The sequence below is a fragment of the Lithobates pipiens genome, unplaced genomic scaffold, assembly GCF_037356315.1.
Source record: "Lithobates pipiens isolate NorthernLeopardFrog02 unplaced genomic scaffold, aLitPip1_a1.2 Scaffold_13, whole genome shotgun sequence".
In the NCBI taxonomy this organism is placed as follows: Eukaryota; Metazoa; Chordata; class Amphibia; order Anura; family Ranidae; genus Lithobates; species Lithobates pipiens.
The window spans coordinates 420,415,273-420,438,371 of NW_027507718.1; the positions used below are offsets into that span (position 1 = coordinate 420,415,273).

Genomic DNA, 23,099 nt, shown 5'->3' on the forward strand with positions numbered 1-23,099 from the left:
GCAAAAATTATGTTTTTTTTTTTGTTTTGTTTTATTGCATGCCATTGGGTATTCTTGGCAAAGTGAACCTTTACCTCATTTAATAAGCTCAGGAGCAACTGCTGTTGCTTGTTTCTTTTAGGCCCCTTTCACACTGAGGCGCTTTGCAGGCACTAAAGTGCTAAAAATAGTGCCTGCAAATCGCTCTGAAAGAGCCGCTCACTGCACTCCAATGTGAAAGCCCTAAGGGCTTTCACACTGGAGTGGTGCACTTGCAGGACGGTCAAAAAAGTCCTGCAAGCCACATCTTTGGAGCGTTGTAGGAGCGGTGTATTTACCACTGCAGCGGTGCTTTGCAGGCAGTTTTATCCCAGTTTTATCCCTTTTTCGCCCGCTAGCGCCCGATGAGCGCCGCTAAAACGGCGGTAAAGCGCCGCTAAATATAGCACCACTTTACCGCCAGCGAGCTGAGCAGCCCAGAGTGAAAGTAGCCTAAGTTTCATGTTGTTACTGGCCTGACATACCATTGCTCTGTCTCAAGAGAATGCTCTTGCAAGAAAAAGAGGTTGAGAAATGGAAGTGGGCAGTGTTTGAACTCCAGGAAAAGTTAGAGAGGTTAAATAAACAAAATAACCAAAAGAAAAGGTTTATACGCTGGATCAATATAGATGTGGTGAACTGTTGAAAACGCACTGTTAAAAACGTATATAAAAAGGTGCGCTGTTTCTTTAAATTATATGAAATAAGATAAGTGCAAACACCAATATTACTCCAAAATATGAATAGTGAACAAAAATAAAAAGTAATTAATATATTAAATAGCATATAGCAATCAACAATATGTTTAAAATAAAATAAAACTAATTGATGTAATATATATATATATATATATATATATATATATGCAAAGTCCAAAATGTGCCAAATGAATAAAGTGCTCAGTGTTCCTAAAAAACGTCCACTATAATTGTGCTCCAGTGCTCCAAACATGCTCCTTTAAAAAAAAAGACAGACTCTTACCAGATAACAAACCTTGGTTACAGAGAGCAGACAAGCCCATGTGCAATCTTCAGAAAGGAAGCCCCAATAATCCAGGTAGCGCCACATGTATGCTCCGCCCAGCGCGTTTCCCAGAAATGGTGTTCTTTTGGGATTGAAGGATTCATCATTGGGGCTTCCTTTGTGGAGATTGCGCAAAGGCTTGTCTGATCTCTCTAACTGAGATCCATGTTATGGTAAGAGGCTGTCTTTTTTTCAAAAGGAGCACGTTTGGAGCCCTGGAGCACAGTTATAAAGTGGATGTTTTTTAGGAGCACTGAGCACTTTATTAATTTGGCAAATTTTGGGCTTTTCTTCATACATATATCTATATATCACATGTAACTATGTAACATCAATTGGTTTTATGGACTTTGATTTTGATTTATTTTAAGCATATTGCTTCTTGCTGTATACTTATATGCTATTTGTTTTTTAAATTTGTTTTTATTTTTGTTCACTATTCATGTTTTGGAGTCATATTGGTGTTTGCACTTATCTTACTTCGTATAATTTAAAGGAACAGTGCACCATTTTTATACACAGAGTGAAGAACCAGTAACAAGATAAAACGAAACCAGATCAGGGTGCAGAAGAAACTTTTCCGACTAATAAAGGAATAGTAGGCACTTTGCGATCTAAACTTCTCGTATACACAGTTAAACAATAAATGTTGTTGCCTGGTTATAAAAATGAGTGCCCTTTGCTTTTCTTTTTTTAAGGGATGGATATTGTTAATGACGTCATTGAAGGGCTTATCGAACAATCAGACAAAGAAGAATGGGTTCCAGTTATTATGAATGTAGCTGATGCTACTGTAACAGTTATTAAAGAACAGGTGAGTAACCAAGGGATATACTCTACATATATGTTGTGTGGAGTGTATTATCATCTCTATTATCAGTTCTAAGATGTAATGTGCAGTAGTCCATAGCAACAAGTCACATTTCACTAAAGGCTGAGCTCTTTAGATGTTATTGCAAAAGTATTCACCCCCCTTGGCATTTTTTTGTTGCCTCACAACCTGGAATTAACATGGATTGTTTGAGGATTTGCATAATTTAATTTACAGAACATGCCCACAACTTTGAAGATTTTTTTTTTATTGTGAAGCAAACAACAATTAGGACAATAATAGAAAAGGTCAATGTGCATAACTGTTCACTCCCCTAAAGTCAATACTTTGTAGAGCCACCTTTTGTGGCTATCACAGCTCCAAGTCACTTTAGATAAGTTTCTATGAGCTTGCCACATCTTACCACTGGGATTTTTGCCCATTCCTCCTTGCAAAACTGCTCCAGCTCCTTCAAGTTGGATGGTTTGTGCTTGTGAACAGCAATATTTAAGTCTGACCACAAATTTTCTATTTGATTGTGTTCTGGGCTTTGAGTTGGAGTGGGGGGGTTTGAGGTGCAGTGAAAGGGGAGTGGTTGTTTGCCGCCCCCCCCCCAAACAAAAAAACACCAGGTGCCACTGGTAATGGACATTTTTCAGCTGTCCCCCAGGGGAGGGGTCCCCTTCCCCATTGATCATAAATGTAAGAAGCCCTCTTTTGCTAATCTGCTTTAACCCCTAAAAACCTGCACCAGTTAAGTTGATTAGGTTGTGCTTGGCAAGTGGTGCTGCCCACTGAATGTGAGAGGTGGGATAACTTTTGCCATGGCATGCAAAGTATTATAGGTGTGGCATGTGTACACCCCCATCTGCTCCCTTTGCAGCTTAAGGGGAAGCAGTTGTAGGTAGTAAAAATGCAACTCAGCTGCATGTTTTTATCACCCCCCCCCCACCAAGTGCAAGTGTAAACTTAGCCTTAAAGTGGTTGTAAACCCTTACAGACCACTTTTACCTACAGGTAAGCCTAGATTAAAGCTCACCTGTAGGTGCAGGAAATATCTCCTAAACCTACATGGTTTAGGAGATATTTGTAAAAGACAGGCACCACTGTCTACTGTCACTGAGAATGCCGCTGCTAACGCCGATCACGCCATTAGTGGCGGCTTCCGTGCGCATTCGCAGGAGTGACGCCATCGTGGCTCCGGACAGTCACAGCGCCGGAGCCGCGATACCCAGAAGTCACTCGGATACCCGGATAGATGGCAGCATCGGAGGAGAAGAACGAGGGTCACTTCCATCTCAGGTAAGTTATTTATAAAGAGCTAGTATGCTATGCATACCAGCTCATTATGCCTTTGCCTTTGCCTCGCAGGGTGCATTTTTTTTTGTTTGTTTGACTTTGCTTCCTCTTTCAACTCTTAAAGGTGTAGAGGAGGCAGCATTTGAGCCAATCAGAGCTCTGCTGCACATGTTCAGTTAAACAGAGGAATTAACTAGATGACCTCCTTAACCTGCTTATTCATTGTCCAGTCAAAAGCTGAGGTTAAGTTGAAGAAGCTGAAATTCAAACAGATATAAAAATATTGCAGTGCTGTATTTATTAGTATTTTTTTAATACAAAGTGAATCAGTAGTGATGCAGTGCAAGGAGCATTAGCTGTTTGCCCAGTAAACTGAGGACAACAACCTGGTCATGGAGTCTAAAGTTCAGCTTTAAATGTATTTAATACATCATTTCCAAGTTAATTGGGGATAACGGTAGCCTGTGGAAGTTTTATGGTTGTGGATTTCTGGAAAGACTAAAAGAAACCCTACAGCATTCCTTCTATTATTGCTAGGTGGCTTCAAGGTCACATTTCACTGGAAAGCTGTGCATGCACAATGACATTTCGATGTGTGCACAAAATAATAAATGGTGCTGCAATCACTGAAGCACAATAATCCGCTCATTTTTTTGCATTGTGAATGTACATCATTTAGAGAACAGATGTTTGATTTAATAGCTTTTGTTAGTAATTAAGTGCATCATATGCCTGGAGTTAACCCTTTCTCTTTCCAAAGGAATTCAGGCTCTGGCATAGGCTGTGTGCAATAATATGGGCAGCTTTATAATGGTGCGGGAACAATTGTATGTAATATTTTAACCACTACATTTTTATAAGTGTAACACTATTAGTATTGGGGCTCTTTTACACATGCGGCTGCCCTTGCTGTCCCTCTGAGAAGTGATTTGTGGTGGATTACTTTTCAGAGGGAAGGCACCAGGTGGCTGGAAGGCAATATGTTGCATCCTCACCACCTATTTTGAATAGACTTCCTCAAGAACTAGTTATGGCCAGCTCAGAAGATTGTTTTAACCACTTCAGCCCCAGAAGGATTTGCCCCCTTCCTGACCAGAGCACTTTTTGCAATATGGCACTGCGTTGCTTTAACTGACAATTGTGCGGTCGTGCAACGTTGCACCCAAAAAAAATTTATGTTTTTTTTACCCACAATTAGAGCTTTCATTTGGAGGTATATGATCACCTCTGCGGTTTTTATTTTTTGCACTATAAACAAAAAAAGAGTGACAATTTTGAAAAAAAAAGCAATATTTTGAATAAAAAAAATATATTATTATGATTATTATACACGATTTATATAGTGCCAACAGTTTACGCAGCGCTTTACAATGTATGGGGGGGGGGGGGAGAACAAACAATTACAGTACAGTTCAATACACAAGGTACAGGAGAGCCCTGCTCGTAGAGCTTACATTCTAAAGGGAGGGGGTGTTAGTACAAAAGGTAATATATACATTTTTGAATAGATATACCCAAAAAAATATATAGAAAATAATAATTTTGCTCAGTTTAGGCTGATATGTATTCTTCTACATATTTTTGGTAAAAAAAAATTGCAATTAGCGTATATTGATTGGTTTGCGCAAAAGTTATAGTGTCTACAAAATAAGGGATAGATTTATAGCATATTTATTATTAATTTAGCAATGGCGGTGATCTGAGATATTTATCTTGACTGCGACATTATGGCGGACACATCGGACACTTTTGACACCATTTTGGGACCATTGTCATTTATACAGCAAAGTGCTATAAAAATGCACTGATTACAGGCGGTCCCCTGCTTACGAACATCCGACTTACAAACGACTCCTACTTACAAACGGAGGGAGATAACAGGAAGTGAGAGGAAATCTACCCCTAGGAAGGGAAATTCTCTTCTGTAAAAGTTAATATCGGAAAAAGGTGTCTCCACTGATGCTTTATCACCAATCCTTGTTTCCCTAACTGCCCAAAATTTTCAAAATCCAATTATCATTGGGACAGAAAGTGAGGTGAAATCTTCTGTACAGGGGCACAGACAGCTAAACAAATGTTACACGGGTGATAACCCTATGTTATCCAAAAAGCTTAAAAATAGATTTTTTGACTGGAGCTACAAATGTACCTGTTCCGACTTACAAACAGATTCAACTTAAAAACAAACCTACAGTCCCTATCTTGTTTGTAACCCAGGGACCCCCTGTACTGTATAAATGAAAATGGCAGGGAAGGGGTTAAACACTAGGGGGCAACCAAGGGGTTAAGTGTTTTCTAGGGAGGTGTTCTAACTGTGGGGGGCATGGGCTTCCACTGACATGATAGCGATGACAGGGAGCAGTAGATCCCTGTCATGTCACCAGGCAGAACAGTGGACCCGTGGGCACGTTCCCGCGGCGTGTGGCGGGCGAGCGCTGTGTCCGATTGGGGCGACAAATATAAAGGGACATACAGGTTCCCCCATTTGCCTGCCTGTGCCATTCTGCCGACATACATCTGTGTGCGGCGGTCAGCAATCGGTTAAAAAAAGACCTGGATGTAGTCCTAAATGCACAAAATATAACTGGATACAAATTTTTAGAAGTAATAATGCCTGATTGCCTCCTGGGTGATCAGCAAGGAATTTATTTTTCTACTGACAGCTCACATCTTGCAGGAATCTATGGCAGTTTTCTAAATAGAAAAACTGCAGAATTCCTTCTGCTAATTAAGTGAAGACCTACGCTAGTTTCTTTTTCACTCTGAAATAGAAACTGGGGAGGTGGTGCAGATAGGAAAAAAAAAAGGCCTATCTGCTTAGATAAAGGGGTTTTAATACCTCACCGTTTTTCACCATTCACCATTCTATGCATTAAGGTGGGCGCCAGGGGGCGGAGCCGAGTCCTGCTGCTGCATAAACAGACACAGCAGCAGGACACGGGAGCGCGCCCTCACGGGTGTTTCCCATTGTGGAATGCTTCTCTGGCGGGACATACGAGAAGAGGAGGAGCCAGGAGTGCCATGGAGGGACCCCTGAAGAGGAGGATCGGGGCACCTCTGTGCAAAACCAACGGCACAGAGGAGGTAATTATGATATGTTTTTTTTTTTTTTTTTTTTTTTTTTTTTTTATGGAACCTTTAATGTGGAACAGACACCACTTCTGACAGTTCCCTGAGCCAGGCTGTTTAGTTATTTCCCTGGTGTGCATTTACCTGTTCAGGTGCATTCAGTTTCATTTTTATTTTTTATTAAAAAGAAATAGAAATCTGTGCATCCGGGTTCAGATTAGATACCCTGAATGCACCTGAAAGCATATAAATGTATGTGCATTTTGCATATAAACACAAATAAAAAAACAAAAAACTATATTTTCCCAAATCTATTTCTTCTGACTTCATATAAAGCAAATGCATGAGGCCTGTATGAATGAGGCCAAATTTGTTCCAAGTTCTCATTTATCATTTGAGGCACAGTGATTTTATTTTGTACAAATCCAATTGTTTGTGTGCTGTGTTCATATATAGGAGCATTCTCTAATTTCATAGCTCGTTGACTTCTGTAAGACAGTTTACAGATCATTTGGTCTTTGACTGAAAAGCACACATCTGTAAAATTAAATACTACTACAGTGAAATCCTCATTCATAAAACTCCAGCAGAGTCTCTCTTTTGGTATACTTTCAATGATGAATGCATCAGAAATAAATAAAGCATTTCCATTCATGCTTGTGGTTCCCACATATTCTATCCTCTGACTAGAAATGATACACATTGTAAGATGATAATGGAAAACCATACGTCTGAGGCTGGCGTTGGCTCAAAGTTTTAAATTTTAAAGCCTATATTTGGCCATGGCCTTTTGCACATCTTTTTATTTTTGAATTTTCCTTTATAGTTGGTATAATCATATGCAATAATTTTTTTCTTGTTCACTGAGTGACATATGATTCAGAGACAACTGGGTCATAATGCTGTCTACAGCAGGATTTGGACACTGGCAAACAAAACAGTGACCAACCCTGCATAACCCCTCCCACCCCTCGTATGTCTCAACTTTAATGTCTGAGAAAGAAGAACCTTTTTCTACTTAAAAAAATGCTTTGTATTAGTCATGTTTTCATTCAAGATTATTAATGTTCAATCAAGCTTTTCCTAAGAGCTGCTGGAGCTGGGGTCGATACACACTTATCCAGATCAGTGTATCCTCAGCAATAGCCCTGGAATCTGTACCCAGATCCCACTGGACTGGACGACTGTGGAGCTAGCTCAGACTATGACATTTGGGCACTGGGCTCCACAATGTGGTGCTTCCCAGACCTAAGTGTTTGGTAGTTGCAGAGTGCTTTCTGGGTACACAGCCATGATACAGCCTCTGGTGGGTCTCAGTATCTGAAGATCCATTTTGTGAATAGGCTATGTAGACTGAGTTGAGACAGTTGAGCACCATTATTACTACTGTACTTTGTATTGGTTGCCACAGAAAGGTTTAATGCTAAAGATAAGCGCCCTTAGGGAATCCCTTAGGTGTAGTGTTGTGTGCACATGCTCTGCATTCTTCTTCCTATTCAACATGTAGTAACGCATTCCCGCCTCTGCTCCTTATCCCAAATGATATGGAGATCCTCCTTGGTTGGTGTTTGATGCCTTCCTACAGTGACCTGGTCAACTCCTGATGCCCGAATCTCTCCTGCATCCAGCAGTCAGTTTTTGGGTATTCAAGGCCATGCTTTGTAACCTGGGCTTCTTAATCCCTGCTTTGCAGCACAACATGTTGGGTCTCAGACACACAGGGTGCAGTCCTACTGTAACAGGTCTTTGCAGCTCACAGTCCATTATCAAATTCGGTGCTGCCTGTTTGAGGGCTTGACATTGACATCCTGGAATGTTGCCCAGTCCTGTGAGTCTTCCTTGGTTTCCTCCGGCAAGGCCCTCAACTTGGTTCTGTCCCGGGAGGATTTCACTGTTATGTAGGTTTACAGAATCATTTCCTAATTTGCCTACAGCCATAGGAGTCTCTGAGACTTCTGCTGCAAAGTCTTTGTCTGATTCTGAGTCTCATAACTGCTTAACAGATGATAGTGGCCCTGAGGAGTCGCAGGCAGCTGCCGTTACTTCCAGGTTTAGAGAAACCATTTCAGCTCTTATTGACACGACAGTTTAAAACTGGAAGATTGGCCTGCGGCTTCTTCCAGTGTTCTCTTCAGAGACCGGAGAGTAAACAGTTTATCATAGTTATTGAACTCATCTTTGATATATTTGTACATTTTAATCATGTCCTCTCTTAAGAGCCTCTTTTCCTCATAGCTGAGGTCCTCAATTCCCGTTATTAATTTTGTTGCTCTTCACTGAATTCTTTCTAATTCAACAACATATTTTCTGAGGGCTGCTAACCAAAGCTAAACTGCATATATAAAAGTGAAGCCAAAACAGTGCTTTGGGGGTGAATTGCTGATTTTTCTCTGGAATGCATACCTTTTAATGCATGACATTATTTTGCTTGTTTTGTTAGCTGTAACTTGACATTGCATGTTATTACTAAGTCTGTGACCTACAAGCACCCCAATCTTTTTCCATAACTGATTCTTCCAGTGAATCATCTCCTAATGTGTATTTTGCAAGTGTATTTTTAGCACCTAAGGGCATAACTTTACATTTCTCAATATTGAACCTCATCTGCCATGTAGCTGCCCAACCCCCTATTGTATTAAAGTGATTGTAAAGTGTAATTTTTATTCCTATAAAAATAACAAACATGGTATACTTACCTGCTCTGTTGCAGTGGATTTGCACAGAGCAGGGGGGATCCTCCTCTTCTTGGGTCCCTCTTCTGTGATCCTGGCATAGAATGCATTAAGATAAAAAAAACTTCTGATTTTACAACTCCTTTAAGGTCTTCTTGTAATGATGCTACATCCTATGATGAAGTTATTTCCCAGTATAATTTGGTATAATTAGCAAACACTGAATATGACCTCTTGAATTCATCTGGACCTGATGATTTATTTTCCTTATTGTTTCTCTTGTCTGTTTTGTACCTTGTTTTCAGTCAACCATGGGGGTACCTTCTGTGAAACATCATTAATATTACTGTTAAATGTTTCAAACCTGTCTTTTTCATCCATAAAAGCTGAAGAGAAAAAAATATTTAACACATCTGCCTTATCCTTGTCATTTATAATCAACTTCCCGTGTTCATAAGTTATGGGGCCTATTTGTTCTTTAACAATCTTTTTACTAATAATATACTTGAAATGATTTTGTAGTGTTGTGGCCTAAAGCCTTCTTAAGGTGATGTCAGCCAGTTACCTTAACCAGAACATTGTTCTTCCATTCCACTGTCTTCAGGAGATCAGAAGGAGATCTCATCTTCATTATTTGAATGTAGCCACTGCTTCAGTTAGAAGAACTTTCTATCTTTGACATTCCTGATGGAATAAAGGAGAACCAGCTTCTTGTTCCACCATTTCTAGGTGGTTCAGACATACTATCATCCAAGTTGTTGGTCTTAAGGATTGGTTTCAATCCTTTCCTCTTCTAGGTCTGTTTCTCCTATTTTCAAAGCTGCCACCTGGTCTTCTGTTCACAGGTTCTCTAAGTTTTACCAGGTTGATGTTCAGGTCTCATTTTGTGCCATTTTTTTTGGTGTAAAGTCCTTCAGGCAGCTATTTTCTACAAAAATGAGGCATGCTAGGAGTGAAAGGGGTTATACGGTCTGGTCACTGTTTTTTCATGTGCCTTTGTACAAATCTCTCTTTAGGGATTATAACCCATGTCTGACATACGGGTATTAAATCATGCTAATTCAGCTAAACTCTCACAATTTCAATCCCACTGTCAGTGTAAACATTAGAAATGTTGGAAAATTACAAATACTCACAGATTATTCTGGTTTTGCAAAAGCACTTTATCTATTCAGATCTACCTATACATAATATGTGAATTTGCCACTAAGTATTTCTAATCTGATCTGTCTGGCAGGATGAAGAGGTCTTGGTGGAATGCAGGGTTCGCTTCCTGTCCTTCATGGGTGTTGGCAAAGATGTTCACACATTCGCTTTTATTATGGACACTGGAAATCAGCACTTTGAGACTCATGTCTTCTGGTGTGAGCCTAATGCAGGAAACGTTTCCGAAGCTGTGCAAGCAGCCTGCATGGTGAGTGTTTGTTCCTGTTATTCAATCTTTCCAAAGTTCAATGTAACATAATAATCATGGCCAAAAAGATTTGCAGCTGTAATTGCAGTGAAAAGTGGTTCTAAAAAGTATTGACTCGGGGGGCTGAATACAAATGCATGCCACACGTCTCACATATTTATTTGTAAAACATTTATTAGACCATTCATCATTTTCCTTTCACTTCACAATTATGTGTCACTTTGTGTTGGGCTATCGCATAAATTCCTAATAAAATACTTTTGCATTTTTAGTCGTAACATGACAAAATGTGGAAAATTTCAAGGGGTATGAATATTTTTTCAAGGCGCTGTATATATATATATATATATATATATATATATATATATATATATATATATACAGCCCTCAAATTTTCCACTCGCCTACCGCATTTTGCAAGTGGAAAATGAGGGCTTGCGAGCTGGGCTGGCTGGGAGAGGGGGGAGAACACTGCTGGCGGGGTTGATCAGGAGCCGTTCTCCCAGCGATCTCCCTGAGGAGGAAGAAGAGAGCCACGGGAATTAGAATAGCACGCTGTTACCGGCACTGCTGCGATGCGTTCTATCTATCACAGGTATGGGTCAGGAGGCGGTGCTGTGTTGAGCAGAGCCGTTAACAGCGTGTTATCCCGATTCCCGCAGCTCTCCTCTTCCTCCAGGCATGCATTCCACTGCCCAGGTGAGGCTGCAATGAGCACAGTAAGGCTTAAATGGGCACAGAGAGACTGCAATGGGCAAAGTATGGCTACAATGGACACAGTATGGCTGCAATGGACACAGTATGGCTGCAATGGGCACAGTAAGGCTGAAATGGGCACAGTATGGCTGAAATGGGCACAGTATGGCTGAAATGGGCACAGTATGGCTGAAAAGGGAACAGTATGGCTGACATGGGCACAGTATGGCTGACATGGGCACAGTATGGCTGCAAAGGCACAGTATGGCTGAAATGGGCACAGTATGGCCGCAAAGGGCACAGTATGGCTGCAATGAGCACAGTAAGGCTGAAATGGGCACAGTATGGCTCCAATGGGCACATTTAGACTGCAATGGGCACAGAATTGCTGCAATTGGCACAGTAAGGCTGAAATGGACACAGTAAGGCTGAAATGGACACAGTAAGGCTGAAATGGGCACAGTGGGACTGCAATGGGCACAGTACGGCTGCAAAGGGCACAGTACAGCGGCAATGGGCACAGTGTGGCTGCAATGGGCACATTAAGGCTGAAATTGGCACAGTGGGACTGCAATGGGCACAGTGAGGCTGCAATGGCCACAGTGTGCCTGCAATGGTGGGCACATTGAGGCTGCAATGGGGGGCACAGGTGAGGCTGCACTGATAAAGTTGTTGTTAATATTTATAATATTTTTGTAACTTATTTTTGCATAAAACATCAAGTGTAATTTCATGAGATAATTTATGAGGGGCAGTATTAGGGGTTGGGCAGGGTAGGGATTGAGTGGGGCACTGGTTGCGAGTAATCTTTGAGGCCTGGCTGGTAGCTCAGGACTTGAAAATTTTGAGCCCTGTATATATATATATATATATATATATATATATATATATATATATATATATACATAAAACGCCTTATATCTTTAATGGCATTGTTAGAATGGATGTTTTAAGATGCTGCATAACGTTAATGAATGCATCTGAAACTTTTTTCATCTGTACTTTCTGTATGAGGAATGGGGGAGGAAATTAGAATCTGTTTTTGTGCTGCCCACACAGGTGAGATTTGCCATCTCTTTCTAATTAATGAGAGTCAGAAAGAACTTGAATTAGAACATAGACAGAATTAGGATTTAGGACATAGACAGAAAAAAACAGCATTCATTCTTCTATTTTCACATCTTTTTAAAACTAAAAAATAATATGCTTTTGACAAAGTTGGGCTTTAAGGTTCATACTTCCACTAACATGTGCTTTGTTCCCTTCTAGTTGCGGTATCAAAAGTGCCTGGTTGCCAGGCCTCCATCCCTGAAGGCTCAGCCTCCACCACCTCCTGCAGACTCAGTGACACGAAGAGTCACAACTAGTGTAAAACGGGGTGTTCAGTCCCTGATTGACACTTTGAAACAGAAACGCCCTGTGGCTGACATGCCATAGCTGCAGGATGCAACTGGATCAATGAACACTTGAATCTTATGTGTCTGCTGAAGTTAAAGTAGCTCTCTAATGGAGTATCCTGCAGCCCAGCCTTTCAGTAAACTGCTGCTTTCTCTTCAGAGAATCTCCCTTATCCGATGTTTGACAAGCATGTTCTCGTTCTGACACCATGGCGTACTACAAAAGAAGCATGAATATAAATATATCTACTCATAACTTTTATTTTTCTCTCTCCTGTCAGTGGTTCCTATTACTTGCATTGGATTGTCCGTCTCTGATTGTAAATAAGATGAACATTTCATGACAAGATGACATTATCTGCACTCTTAACAAATGCCATGGAGTCCATTGTTGTTAAGGATTACTAAGCATCCCATAGCTCACTGGCTCATCTTCATCATTGAGAGAAATAACTGCTCGCTGCCATAGATGTTCTCATGAGATGCTGTTTTCTGATCATAGTGGTTGACTCAAGTGTGTTCAGAAAAGGATCTTGGATTCCCCTATTACCTGCACTGGCAGTACTTCATCATTAACTGCACAAAGACATCATGTAAAACAGATTAAAGGAGCCTAGTGGATGGGCTTCCCTGTGGCGGCAGCATAATTAAGTACAAGAAATGAACAATCCCAAGTCAGCTTGTTAGTGTCTTACACTGCGCCTCATCTCCAGCGTGTCTCTGTTACAGAGATTCTATTTCTGATTTTTCAATATTGCAGAAATATGCTCATTAATCCATTTCTAACATCATTCTTGCATATGAGGTCATATAAGAACACTTTATTTCATCTTGTGTAAATTACAGAAGCAAGCAGATACTATACATTCTTCACACTGATTAATAAGAACCACGGTCACCACAGCTTGTCCATTCTAGCTCTTGAGTGGCAATGAGCTGCTATAGTCTTTGTCTATACTTGCCAAGCTGAATCAGCTGCCGAATAGTTAGCTACATCCATTCAATGGTTTAATGTTAATTTATGACCTGAAGACAGTAGCCTTCTCACCTATAGCCTTATTGTGTGCACTTTTTTGATCTGTGTTATGTTTTTGTAATGATGCTTTCAGTTTTAGTTCATTTATTAGAAAGTAATGCATTCTAAGTACAGGACAAGGGATCTTCACATATCACTATACACTTGTACATCCAGGATTGTATGGTTATTAATATGTTCTGGGGAATATATTTATGTTTAGATCACATACATGACATTATATGGCAAAAAAAAAAAAATACTCCGTGTCTAGAGGTCCTTGGGTTAGCTTAGGGATGAAGAAAATATGTCTCTTGTGCCAAAATAGCAGTTGCTTGACTATGGTGGACTATGCTAGAGGTGCAGGTACACATATAGGATCCTTGCAAGCAGTGTTAATTTCGTCAACACAAATTAACACTATTTCAGTAAAATTTGATTCAAATTAGATTAAAACTAAAACAATTTCAAATTCAAGAATTTGACTTAAAAATGAACCCCGGTTATATATCACAACGGGTAAATCTGTGGCTGTAGTGCATGTTCAACCCTTAAAACTATAAATAATAATGTTATTCGATTTTTACTCCAGGAGTATAAATGCTTACGGTGTTACTAAACCCACAACAGTAAAATTAGTGTGTACATACAGTAAAGCAAGCATGTTATACTCACTGTAGAACCTAAGGGTGTAATCCGCTGCACTGTGTAAAAAGGCTGTTTGATCCTGTCTTCTCTGATCCTCCCCTTCTTCCACAGTCCCCAATCCATCCCCTGATAGAACAGAGCCTTGGGGGCACTCTGCACCTGCTCAGTTTAGTGTTTATCGCCAGAGAGTTTTTTCTTTCTTCTTGGGAGAGTGCATGTGATCAGCACAGGGCCAATCAGCACTGTTCAGACAGAGGGTCAGGGGTCTTGCAGCCTCATAGGACAATCAGGGGAGAATGAAAACTCCTCCTACAAGCTTTAACCAGACACTGATAGAAGTCACAAGACAGTTATATACTTTTGACGAGAAAAGGAATTACTAAAACGATTGCATTTCCATGTTCCATGTTCTGTGTACTGTGGGAGACCAGATATAGTGAATGCAGGGTCCTGGGTTTCGTAACACTTTAAATAATGCATTACAATTTAACTAAACCTATTAGATTTTATTTGACTAAAATGTACTGGAGATTTTAGTAGACTAAAACTAAAAGAATTCAGATGACTAAAATACAACTAAAACTAAAATGGCGTTTTAGTCAAAACTAAATCGAAATTTGTCAAAACTAAATTGAAAGACTAAAACTCAGGCCGCTTACACACGGGCGGATTGTCTGTCCAACTTAGTCCGCTGAACCGTGTTTCAGCGGACAATCCGCTCGTGTGTGGGCTTCAGCGGACTTTTTCAGCGGACTGTCTGACGAACAAAGTCTTACGGAATTTCCGTAGTTTTGTCCGTTCAAACTTGGTTTTGTCCGTCCAAACTTGGTTTCAGCGGACAGTCCGCTCGTGTGTAGGCAAGTTGGACGGACTAAGTATGGTGCATGCTCAGAAAGGATTTACACGGCCGAAGGTTGCATTGCAGTGTATAGGACGTCGTTTTTCTAGTCCCGTCGTACGTGCTGTACACGTCATCACGCATGCTTTCAGCGGACTGTCTGCTCATCGTGTGTGGTCAAGTCCGTTCATTCAAATTTTGAACGGACTGTCTGTCGGATTGTCTGACGAACTTAGTTGGGCAGACAATCCGCCCGTGTGTACGCGGCCTCAATCGAAATTTGACGTTAACACCACTTGCAAGAACAGCACATGCTTATAACTGTAAAAGTACAAGATAAGTAAATAACCACTAGTAACCATATAAGTTTTGAAAACTGTCCAGAATTAACAATCCAGATCAGTAAATACACAGAGGAGTATGTCTGCCATATTCATAAAATGGAGTAGTAAATACTTTAGATAAACAAGTGTGTCATGTATGCATTTTAAAGTACCCATGTTCATGTTCATGTATGGCAAAGCTTCAGGCTCTCTTGAATGCCTTGATTGCCAGCAACATGTACTCGCCTTTTCTTTGCTCCCTCACCACTTAAGGTTCGGAGAAGCATGTGGCTTTCCTATTCCTTTCGTTGGAAAGCACAATATGCGTACTTATATCATATGATTAGGTATATCTGCCTGCTCAGCAAACACATTTAGGAAAAGATTTTTTATTAGTATTAACAAACAGAAAAATAGCTCAGTCAATAAACGTTCACACTAGAGATGTCTGCTGCAGACTAAAGTTGCCATAAATAGCAAAATTGTTGCCCTATTCTATTTAATCAACAGAAATGGGTGAAATGTATTTATATTCTGTGTACCTTGAGAAATGGTCCATGCGTTCAGATGTGTCAGCAGTAAAGCTTTGACACCATCATAGAAAAATTAGCTGGTAAGGCATCTGATTGCCATTGAACTTGCCGCCTGACCATCATGACCATGTCTGTTTAACCAAAGTGTACACACACAATGTAACAATGGTTATCTTTCGCAAAAAAAAAAAAAAGGAACAATCAGAGATTGATTTACTAAAGGCAAGTAGACTGTGTACTTTGCAAAGTGCAGTTGCCCCAGAGCTTAGTAAATGGGGTAAAGCTTCACTTTGCAAAAAATACCCAATCACATGCAAGGAAGATAAAAGAAAATGCATTTTTGCTTGCACTTGATTGGATGATGAAAGTCAGCAGAGCTTCTGCTCATTTACTAAGCTCTGGAGCAACTGCTCTTGCAGCGTTCAATTGCGATTAGCAAAGTGCACAGTTTATGTGCCTTTAGTAAACCAACCCCTCAGTGTCTACTTGCACAGAATTACCTGCAAGTTTGGAAATTGCTGCACTTTATTCTACTGGGTGTTTGTAATTGCCACCTAGAGAAGACCTTAATGGCTTAGTCCTTGCCTAACTATAAAAAGCAACGATTAGTTCACAAGCATTATTTTCAAAAACCTCACAAAAGGTTTTCTGACATCTGCTACTAGAATCAGCTGAACACATACAGGAACATTGTTCAAACTGCAGGTACTGGCAAATCTACCACTAGCATTTATCAAGGGTAAAAATAACACAGGGCTTGACTTGGAGTAGGAGTAGTGAAGAGACCTAGGCAGAGTAATTATATTATGGCAATATATCTCCTATTTAGCTGATAAAAAAGATGCAGTCTCGCTGATGTCCTGTTGTTATATTCAAATATATATTGTCATATGACACACAACACTTTCTTAGTCTGTATTAAAATAATTTGATTGTATTCAGGGATAAAGAATCCACTATTTTGCAAGTTCGTTTTAATGAGCTCATTTTAATTATAGTACAAATAGGCTATGGGTGTATTTTGTGCCACGTTTTTATTACCCTGAATCTTGCCCCGATAATGAATTTATTTTGGATTCAGTCTGTGTATTGCAAATTTCTTAATTTCCTGCTAAATGATGTTGTATACTCTCAGTTTAGTGACCAATATATGATTTGTAAACAAAAAACTCAGTTCATTATCTTAACAAATTTAATTGTTGAAGCTCATCAGCAAAATTAGTTGCGGCTGCATTCAGTAATTTAATTAGTCATTAATTTTATGCAGGAGAATAATTAATAGACTTCTCCCCTTGTTTTCTCCTTGTTCAGAGTCTAGAGAATTGCCAGTTCTCCTTTAATGGTTTATAAATGACTAATAGGCATACTTGCTATGTGTAGCCTGACCTGGTATCTGGCAGGGCCATTCTTCATTCCAGATGTCTCTTCTGTTACCTCTAAAGGCAGCAACATGTTATTCATCTGACAACTGCACAGGCATAATGGTCTCCATTCACACTGGTGTTGACTCCAAATTTATGTGTACACATAGACATTGATGGTCACCATTAAAGTGTCCTTGAAAAGAATGTGGTAAGGAAACAAGAATACAGTTTTACTAATAAAAGACAAAATCGTGCTTTGTGTTCAAAATAATAAAGTGGGAGAAAAAAAACGTACCTTGACTTTTTTAAAGTAAAACTCCAGCCATTGTTTTTATTTATTAATTTTAGTTTTATATAGAATGGGAAGGATGAGAACCTAAGTCAGATATGCTTATGTCCTAGAAGAAAAGATTTGTCTTTACACATTGTTATGAGGACACAAAACAGGAAGTTTGAAGACATCTGGGGATACAGGCAGAAATAAAAAAAGCGACAGACATTCTAATTCTTGCCTACTCTATCTAAAACCAAAAATACAACCATTTGGCTGGAGTTTCATTAAAATTGTCTATTTTGCAGTTACAACTCTTGTCTTATTATCTACAGACTGCCTCAACGACATATGGTTACCTGCCCTGTGCAGTCTCCTGGGACAGCTCAGAAACCAGTTCCCATTAATCATGTTGACATACAGAATACTTAAAGTTCAGAGCCGGGTCCCAAATACTGTATAACACTCCAGGTCACAAAGATGAATAGGCTCAAAGCTGGAGCCATACAAACACTGTACATGCACAATATGAAAATCAAGGCGGGGAAACTTCTCTTCCAGAGCCAAATAACATCCAGTTTATTTGTAATATTATAAACAAGCTAAACATGCATACATCTCCTTTATTTTAATAAATAGAAATGCACCAGCCATCCTCCACCCCCACATTGTCCTCTTCAACCTCTGAACTTCACCTGCAGTTATTTCATAGTTGCAATAAAAGATCATGCAACTGCATGGAGGCTGAGTATAATCTCAGGATCACCTACATTGGAATTTGCTTGCAATGTGTACACTGACTTGACCCCACTTGGCTCCTTTTGCCCTCAGCAATTTCTAAATGTCCAGTTGGAATTTCTAGAGGTTTGCATTACTTAAGTGTATTAATTGACCTGATATTTTCACTCTTCCATGGGCATCTTTATACCTGTAGTTCCAAGATATAGGGATCTTAGCACAGGGCCTATGGTTTCTTGTCCTGTGTGCTTCTTCATTAGAAAAGGAAATAAGCTCAAAGTAGTCCTAATCAACATTCACAAATTCTGCTTGGATGTGTTGCAGATTCTGTGGATGTTCCCAGGTCCAGCACTGTTATTATAATTCTTCAAATTTTAATATGTTCATCTTTTCTAAAGTACCAGCAAGTTCTGCATCTCTATACATATTAGAAGTTACAATTACCAGAATGTGGTAAGGAAACAAGAATACCGTTTTACTAATAAAAGACAAGATCCTGCGTTGTGTTTAAAATAATAAAGGGGGGGGTGTACTTTGACTTTTTTTAAAGTAAAACTCCAGTCATTGTTTTTATTTATTAATTTTAGTTTTATATAGAATGGGAAGGATGATAACCTAAGTCAGATGTAAGTATCTGCTTATGTCCAAGAAGAGAAGATGTGTCTTTAAATCTTGTTATGCGGACACAAAACAGGGAGTTTGAAGACATCTGGTGCTACAGGCAGAAATAAAAAAATTAACAGAAATTAACAGAAATGTCAAATTCTACTCTTATCTAAAACCAAAACTAAAACAATGTGGCTGGATTTCCATTAAAATTGTCTATTTTGCAGCTACAACTCTTTTCTTAATACCTACAGACTGCCTCAAAATAAATATGGTTACCTATCCTGTACAGTCTCCTGGGGCAGCTCAGAAACCAGTTCCCATTAATTATGTTGACATACAGAATACTCAAAGTTCAGAGCCAGGTCCCAAGTAATGTATAACACTCCAGGTCACAAAGATGAATAAGCTCAAAGCTGGAGCCATACAAACACTGCACATGCACAATATGAAAATCAAGGTGGGGAAACTTCCCTTCCAGGACCAAATACATTTATTTGTAATATTATAACCAAACTAAACATTTATGCATCTCCCTAATTTTAATAAATAGAAATGCACCATCCATCCACCACCACAACATTGTCCTCTTCAACCTCTGAATTTTAGCGTATTGCTACAGTTATTTTCTAGGTCCTATGAAATAGTCCTATGAATGAAAGATCATGCAACTGTATGGAGGCTAAATACAATGTCAGGGTCACTTACATTGGAATTTGGTTGCAATGTGTGCACTGACCTGATCACACATGGCTCCTTTTCACCTTAGCAATTTCTAAATGTCCAATTGGAATTTCTATAGGCTTGTAATTGTTAAGTGTATTAAATGACGTGATATTTTCAATTTTCCATGGCCATCTTTAAACTTGCAGTTCCAAGATATAGGGATCTTTGCACGGGGTCTATGGTTTCTTGTCCTGTGTGCTTCTTCATGAGAAAAGGAAATAAGCTCAAAGTATTCATAATCAACACTCTCACAAATTCTGTGTGGGTGTGTTGCAGATTCTGTGGATATTCCAGGGTCCAGCACTGTCATTATAATTCTGCAAATTTTAATATGTTCATCTTTTCTTCAGTACCAGCATATTCTGCATCTCTATACATATTAGCAATGTGAGGGACACTTTTGAAATGACCCTTTATAGCAGTGATTCTCAACCAGGGTTCCGTGGAACCCTAGAGTTCCTCCAAAGGTTGCTAGGGATTACTTCAGCATTGGGCAATTTCTACCTCTCAGATAAGTTCCCACTGACACCATTGGACTTTTTAGCTATCTGTAAGGAGGTAATTCTTCCCAATGACCACAAGTGTAAGGACCATTCTTCCCACTGACCATCAAACTATTGTATCATGAGTTGTAGATTTCTAATTTTTAGCAGGGGTTCCCCCGAGACTGGAGAACTATTTTAAGGGTTCTTCTGTGTTGAAAAGGTTGAGAAAGGCTGCTTTATAGGGTCAGTCCAACCACATCTGATGTCTCATCAATGGATGGACACTGACAGGTTGATTCACCCAGCGTTACATTACCTGTAATGTAAAAGTGAGCTCTCCCTCTCAATAGCAGCAGTAGATGGGTAGACATAGGCACATAAGCTTTGCCTTCTGAGAAATAAGCCTGACCAGGATTCACCCCACTATTACCTGTCCAAAAAAAATGTTTTTAGGTGAACTGACCCTTCATTTCTTGTTTCCTGTAACTCGTGTATGTTGACAGCTGCAGTATTGCTGTGAAATGCTACAGCTTAACTGCAAAGAAAAAAAAAGTAAGTTCTGCTTACACCTGCTACAGACATATCTAGATTAGTGATGATGACAGTAATGTTCATAGCATTTCATATCTTCTGGAAAACTGTCTTTATTGTATAGACTTGTACATGACAATGGTGTGCACACCTAGATAATTCTGCCATATTCCACTATCAGGTGGTGTGCACATCTAACCCTCTCTACTACGCCCCACATTCATGTTACCACACATATCCAACCTGGTTGAAGATGCAGTGATCTATGGGGAAATGCCAATCCTTTGCAGATATTTTGTTTTAAAAATAGCTTTGCATATTTTAACTTAAAAGATTATTTTGTAAAACAAATTGTAATTAAAAGTCACTTTTTTTTACGGCCAAAAAGTATGTATGTGGTGTGTATGTATGACTAAATGCCAATGTGTTAGTAAGAGTCCATTTATCTATGCATTCTTTGTATGCACTGGCTCTATAAACAGCCATGTTCACTATGCCCTGTATGTCTTGTGTTTTTTTTTTGTTTTGTTTTTATTCACATGTCACAAATATTTATTTGATTTATAAATGAATAGCTGACATTGCATTTTGTGCTAGTGCTTCTCATTCTCTGATTTCTTACAGTTTCATGCTTGATTGCTTATATAGTGTTTCGTAAACTAGAGTATAAAATAAGACCCAACCTGGAAATACTGTTTGTGTGCTATAAGTACAAGCATTCTGAAAGCTAGCATTGCAGTTTAGACTACTTTGCCTGGGTCCAACACAGGAGGAGATCAAGCCAAAATCCAGATATTGTGAGCTCAGTGAATATTGAGAACGTTTATTAATAAGAACTCGTCTCAAACATCTTCTACTGAAGTCCTTGTTTTCTTTCTAGAAGGAGGAGGAGGACACGTTTTCAACAACATATTTTCTGTACTTAAAGTGGATTTTTCTTGTCAGATGGATTGTCCACTTTATTGCCAGCCTCATGATGTCCCCTCACTCCCTACTACAAGTGGGTCTAAAAACCCATTAGTAAACACACTGTATGCTAACAAAATAAAAATATAAAGTACTTAGCTTAGTTCCATGCTGCAATGTTTCCAGAAGGTGTGGTTGATATCACAATGCCTCCTGGCAGATTTGGGAGCTTGAAATTATGCAAGATCGCACTTCAGCCTATGGCAGGAGTGAATTTTCATGGGATTTTGCGGTTTTGCAATGCCAAACCTGACAGCACATTTCAGCACTGCACACCCTGAGACATCTACAGGGTACACCTAAGTTCAGCCATACAGCCTGGTCTAGGACATCTCACAGGCTGTGAATAAGAACTAGGGTTATCCATCTGTTCCCTCTGTCTGAGCAAAGAGCTGTGCAGAATCAGTCTAATGCCCTACAGTCCTACCCAGAGGCATAGCTTGAAGCTTGTGCCCCCCCCCCCCCCCACTACCACCCACCATTTTCACTGTGCGTGCAAATACACCCACCACATGCCAAGATACTCAAAGTGGCTCAAGAGTTTTGAGTTTCCAGAGTTCCTCCTTTCATCAGAGGACAGGGATCACAGTGAAGAATCAGAGAGCAGGGATCACCTCTGGAGAATCAGAGGACAGGGACCCCTAGCAGGTCACTTGGCAGAGCTCCTTTCCCATCGCATCACTGTATGCAGCTCCTCCCCCCCCCCCCCCCCACTACACAGGGCTGGAAATTAAGCCCTGTGGAAGTGCCATAATGAGAAAGGAGCTCAGCAGCCAGTCATAGCATCCAGGGATGGAGGGGATGGTCAGGGGGCTTTGGGGGTGGCCCAACTTAGATCCGGGGGGCAAAGTCATGTGGCCTTCAGCCCCTCAGGAGGTGTTAAGGGATTTGTCTTTTCCCCAGTTGCCAGGAAAGTGGGGTAAGCAGACATCTCCGGGTGGGGGGGGGGGGGGGGGGTACAAGGAATACCAGCTGGTGACTAGGAGACACTGAGTGATGTCTTACCTCACCAGTAACATCCGTCTCATTGTGGCTACAGGATGGCACTCTTCCCTTAACTCGCTGAGCTTGGTTATCATTCCATGTTGCCAGCACACAGCACAGACACTTCCCCATCCTGGGCTGTTCTCAACCCATGCTCCCCTCCATTCAGGAAATGGCTCACAGCTTTTCCCCAGCCAATGAGAACAGAGGGGTGTGGATTGTGGAAGGCAAAGTGAAAGCCCAGTATTGGAACGGGGCTGTGGAGCCCTAGGGCAGATCGGAGCTGGACTTTGTGGAGGATATGATAATATGACAGGGAGGCTGCAAGGGCCCCCTGGAGCTAGTCGATTGTGACCCTGCAACCCCTTATGCTACGCCCATGGTCTTGCCCCTTATTCTCCCAGTCTGATTGTTGCTGCGCATTACAGAAAGCTTATATCAAAAGAGATTTGGGCAGTTCAGTTTTAAGATTTTTTCCCCCCTTTTGTTGGTTGAATTAGATGGTATTTTTTCAACCAGACTAACTATGTAACTATGTAAGATAAGTCTTCAACCTGAGACTTGTCCCAAAAGTTGCAGTGTAAATTAAAACCATCTAGGAAAGACAAGGGGTACAAGTATAGAGAGCAGTACTTTTCTGTTATAACAGAAATTGTTTTAGATCTACTTGGT

At 40.1% G+C, this 23,099-nt stretch overlaps 1 protein-coding gene across 11 annotated transcripts in view; it reads left to right on the plus strand.

Annotated features, from left to right (window-relative positions):
- APBB2 (amyloid beta precursor protein binding family B member 2) overlaps positions 1–20,973 on the plus strand; it is a 505,529-nt gene extending 484,556 nt beyond the window's left edge. For all 11 annotated transcript variants that reach the window (XM_077477579.1, XM_077477581.1, XM_077477584.1 and 8 more), the window contains 3 exons: positions 1,740–1,855; positions 10,130–10,306; positions 12,272–20,973. In XM_077477579.1, coding sequence (XP_077333705.1) covers positions 1,740–1,855; positions 10,130–10,306; positions 12,272–12,439 — 461 coding nt within the window. In that variant the 3' untranslated portion in view covers positions 12,440–20,973. The remainder of the gene's footprint in view (positions 1–1,739; positions 1,856–10,129; positions 10,307–12,271) is intronic.
- The last annotated feature ends 2,126 nt before the right edge of the window (positions 20,974–23,099 follow it).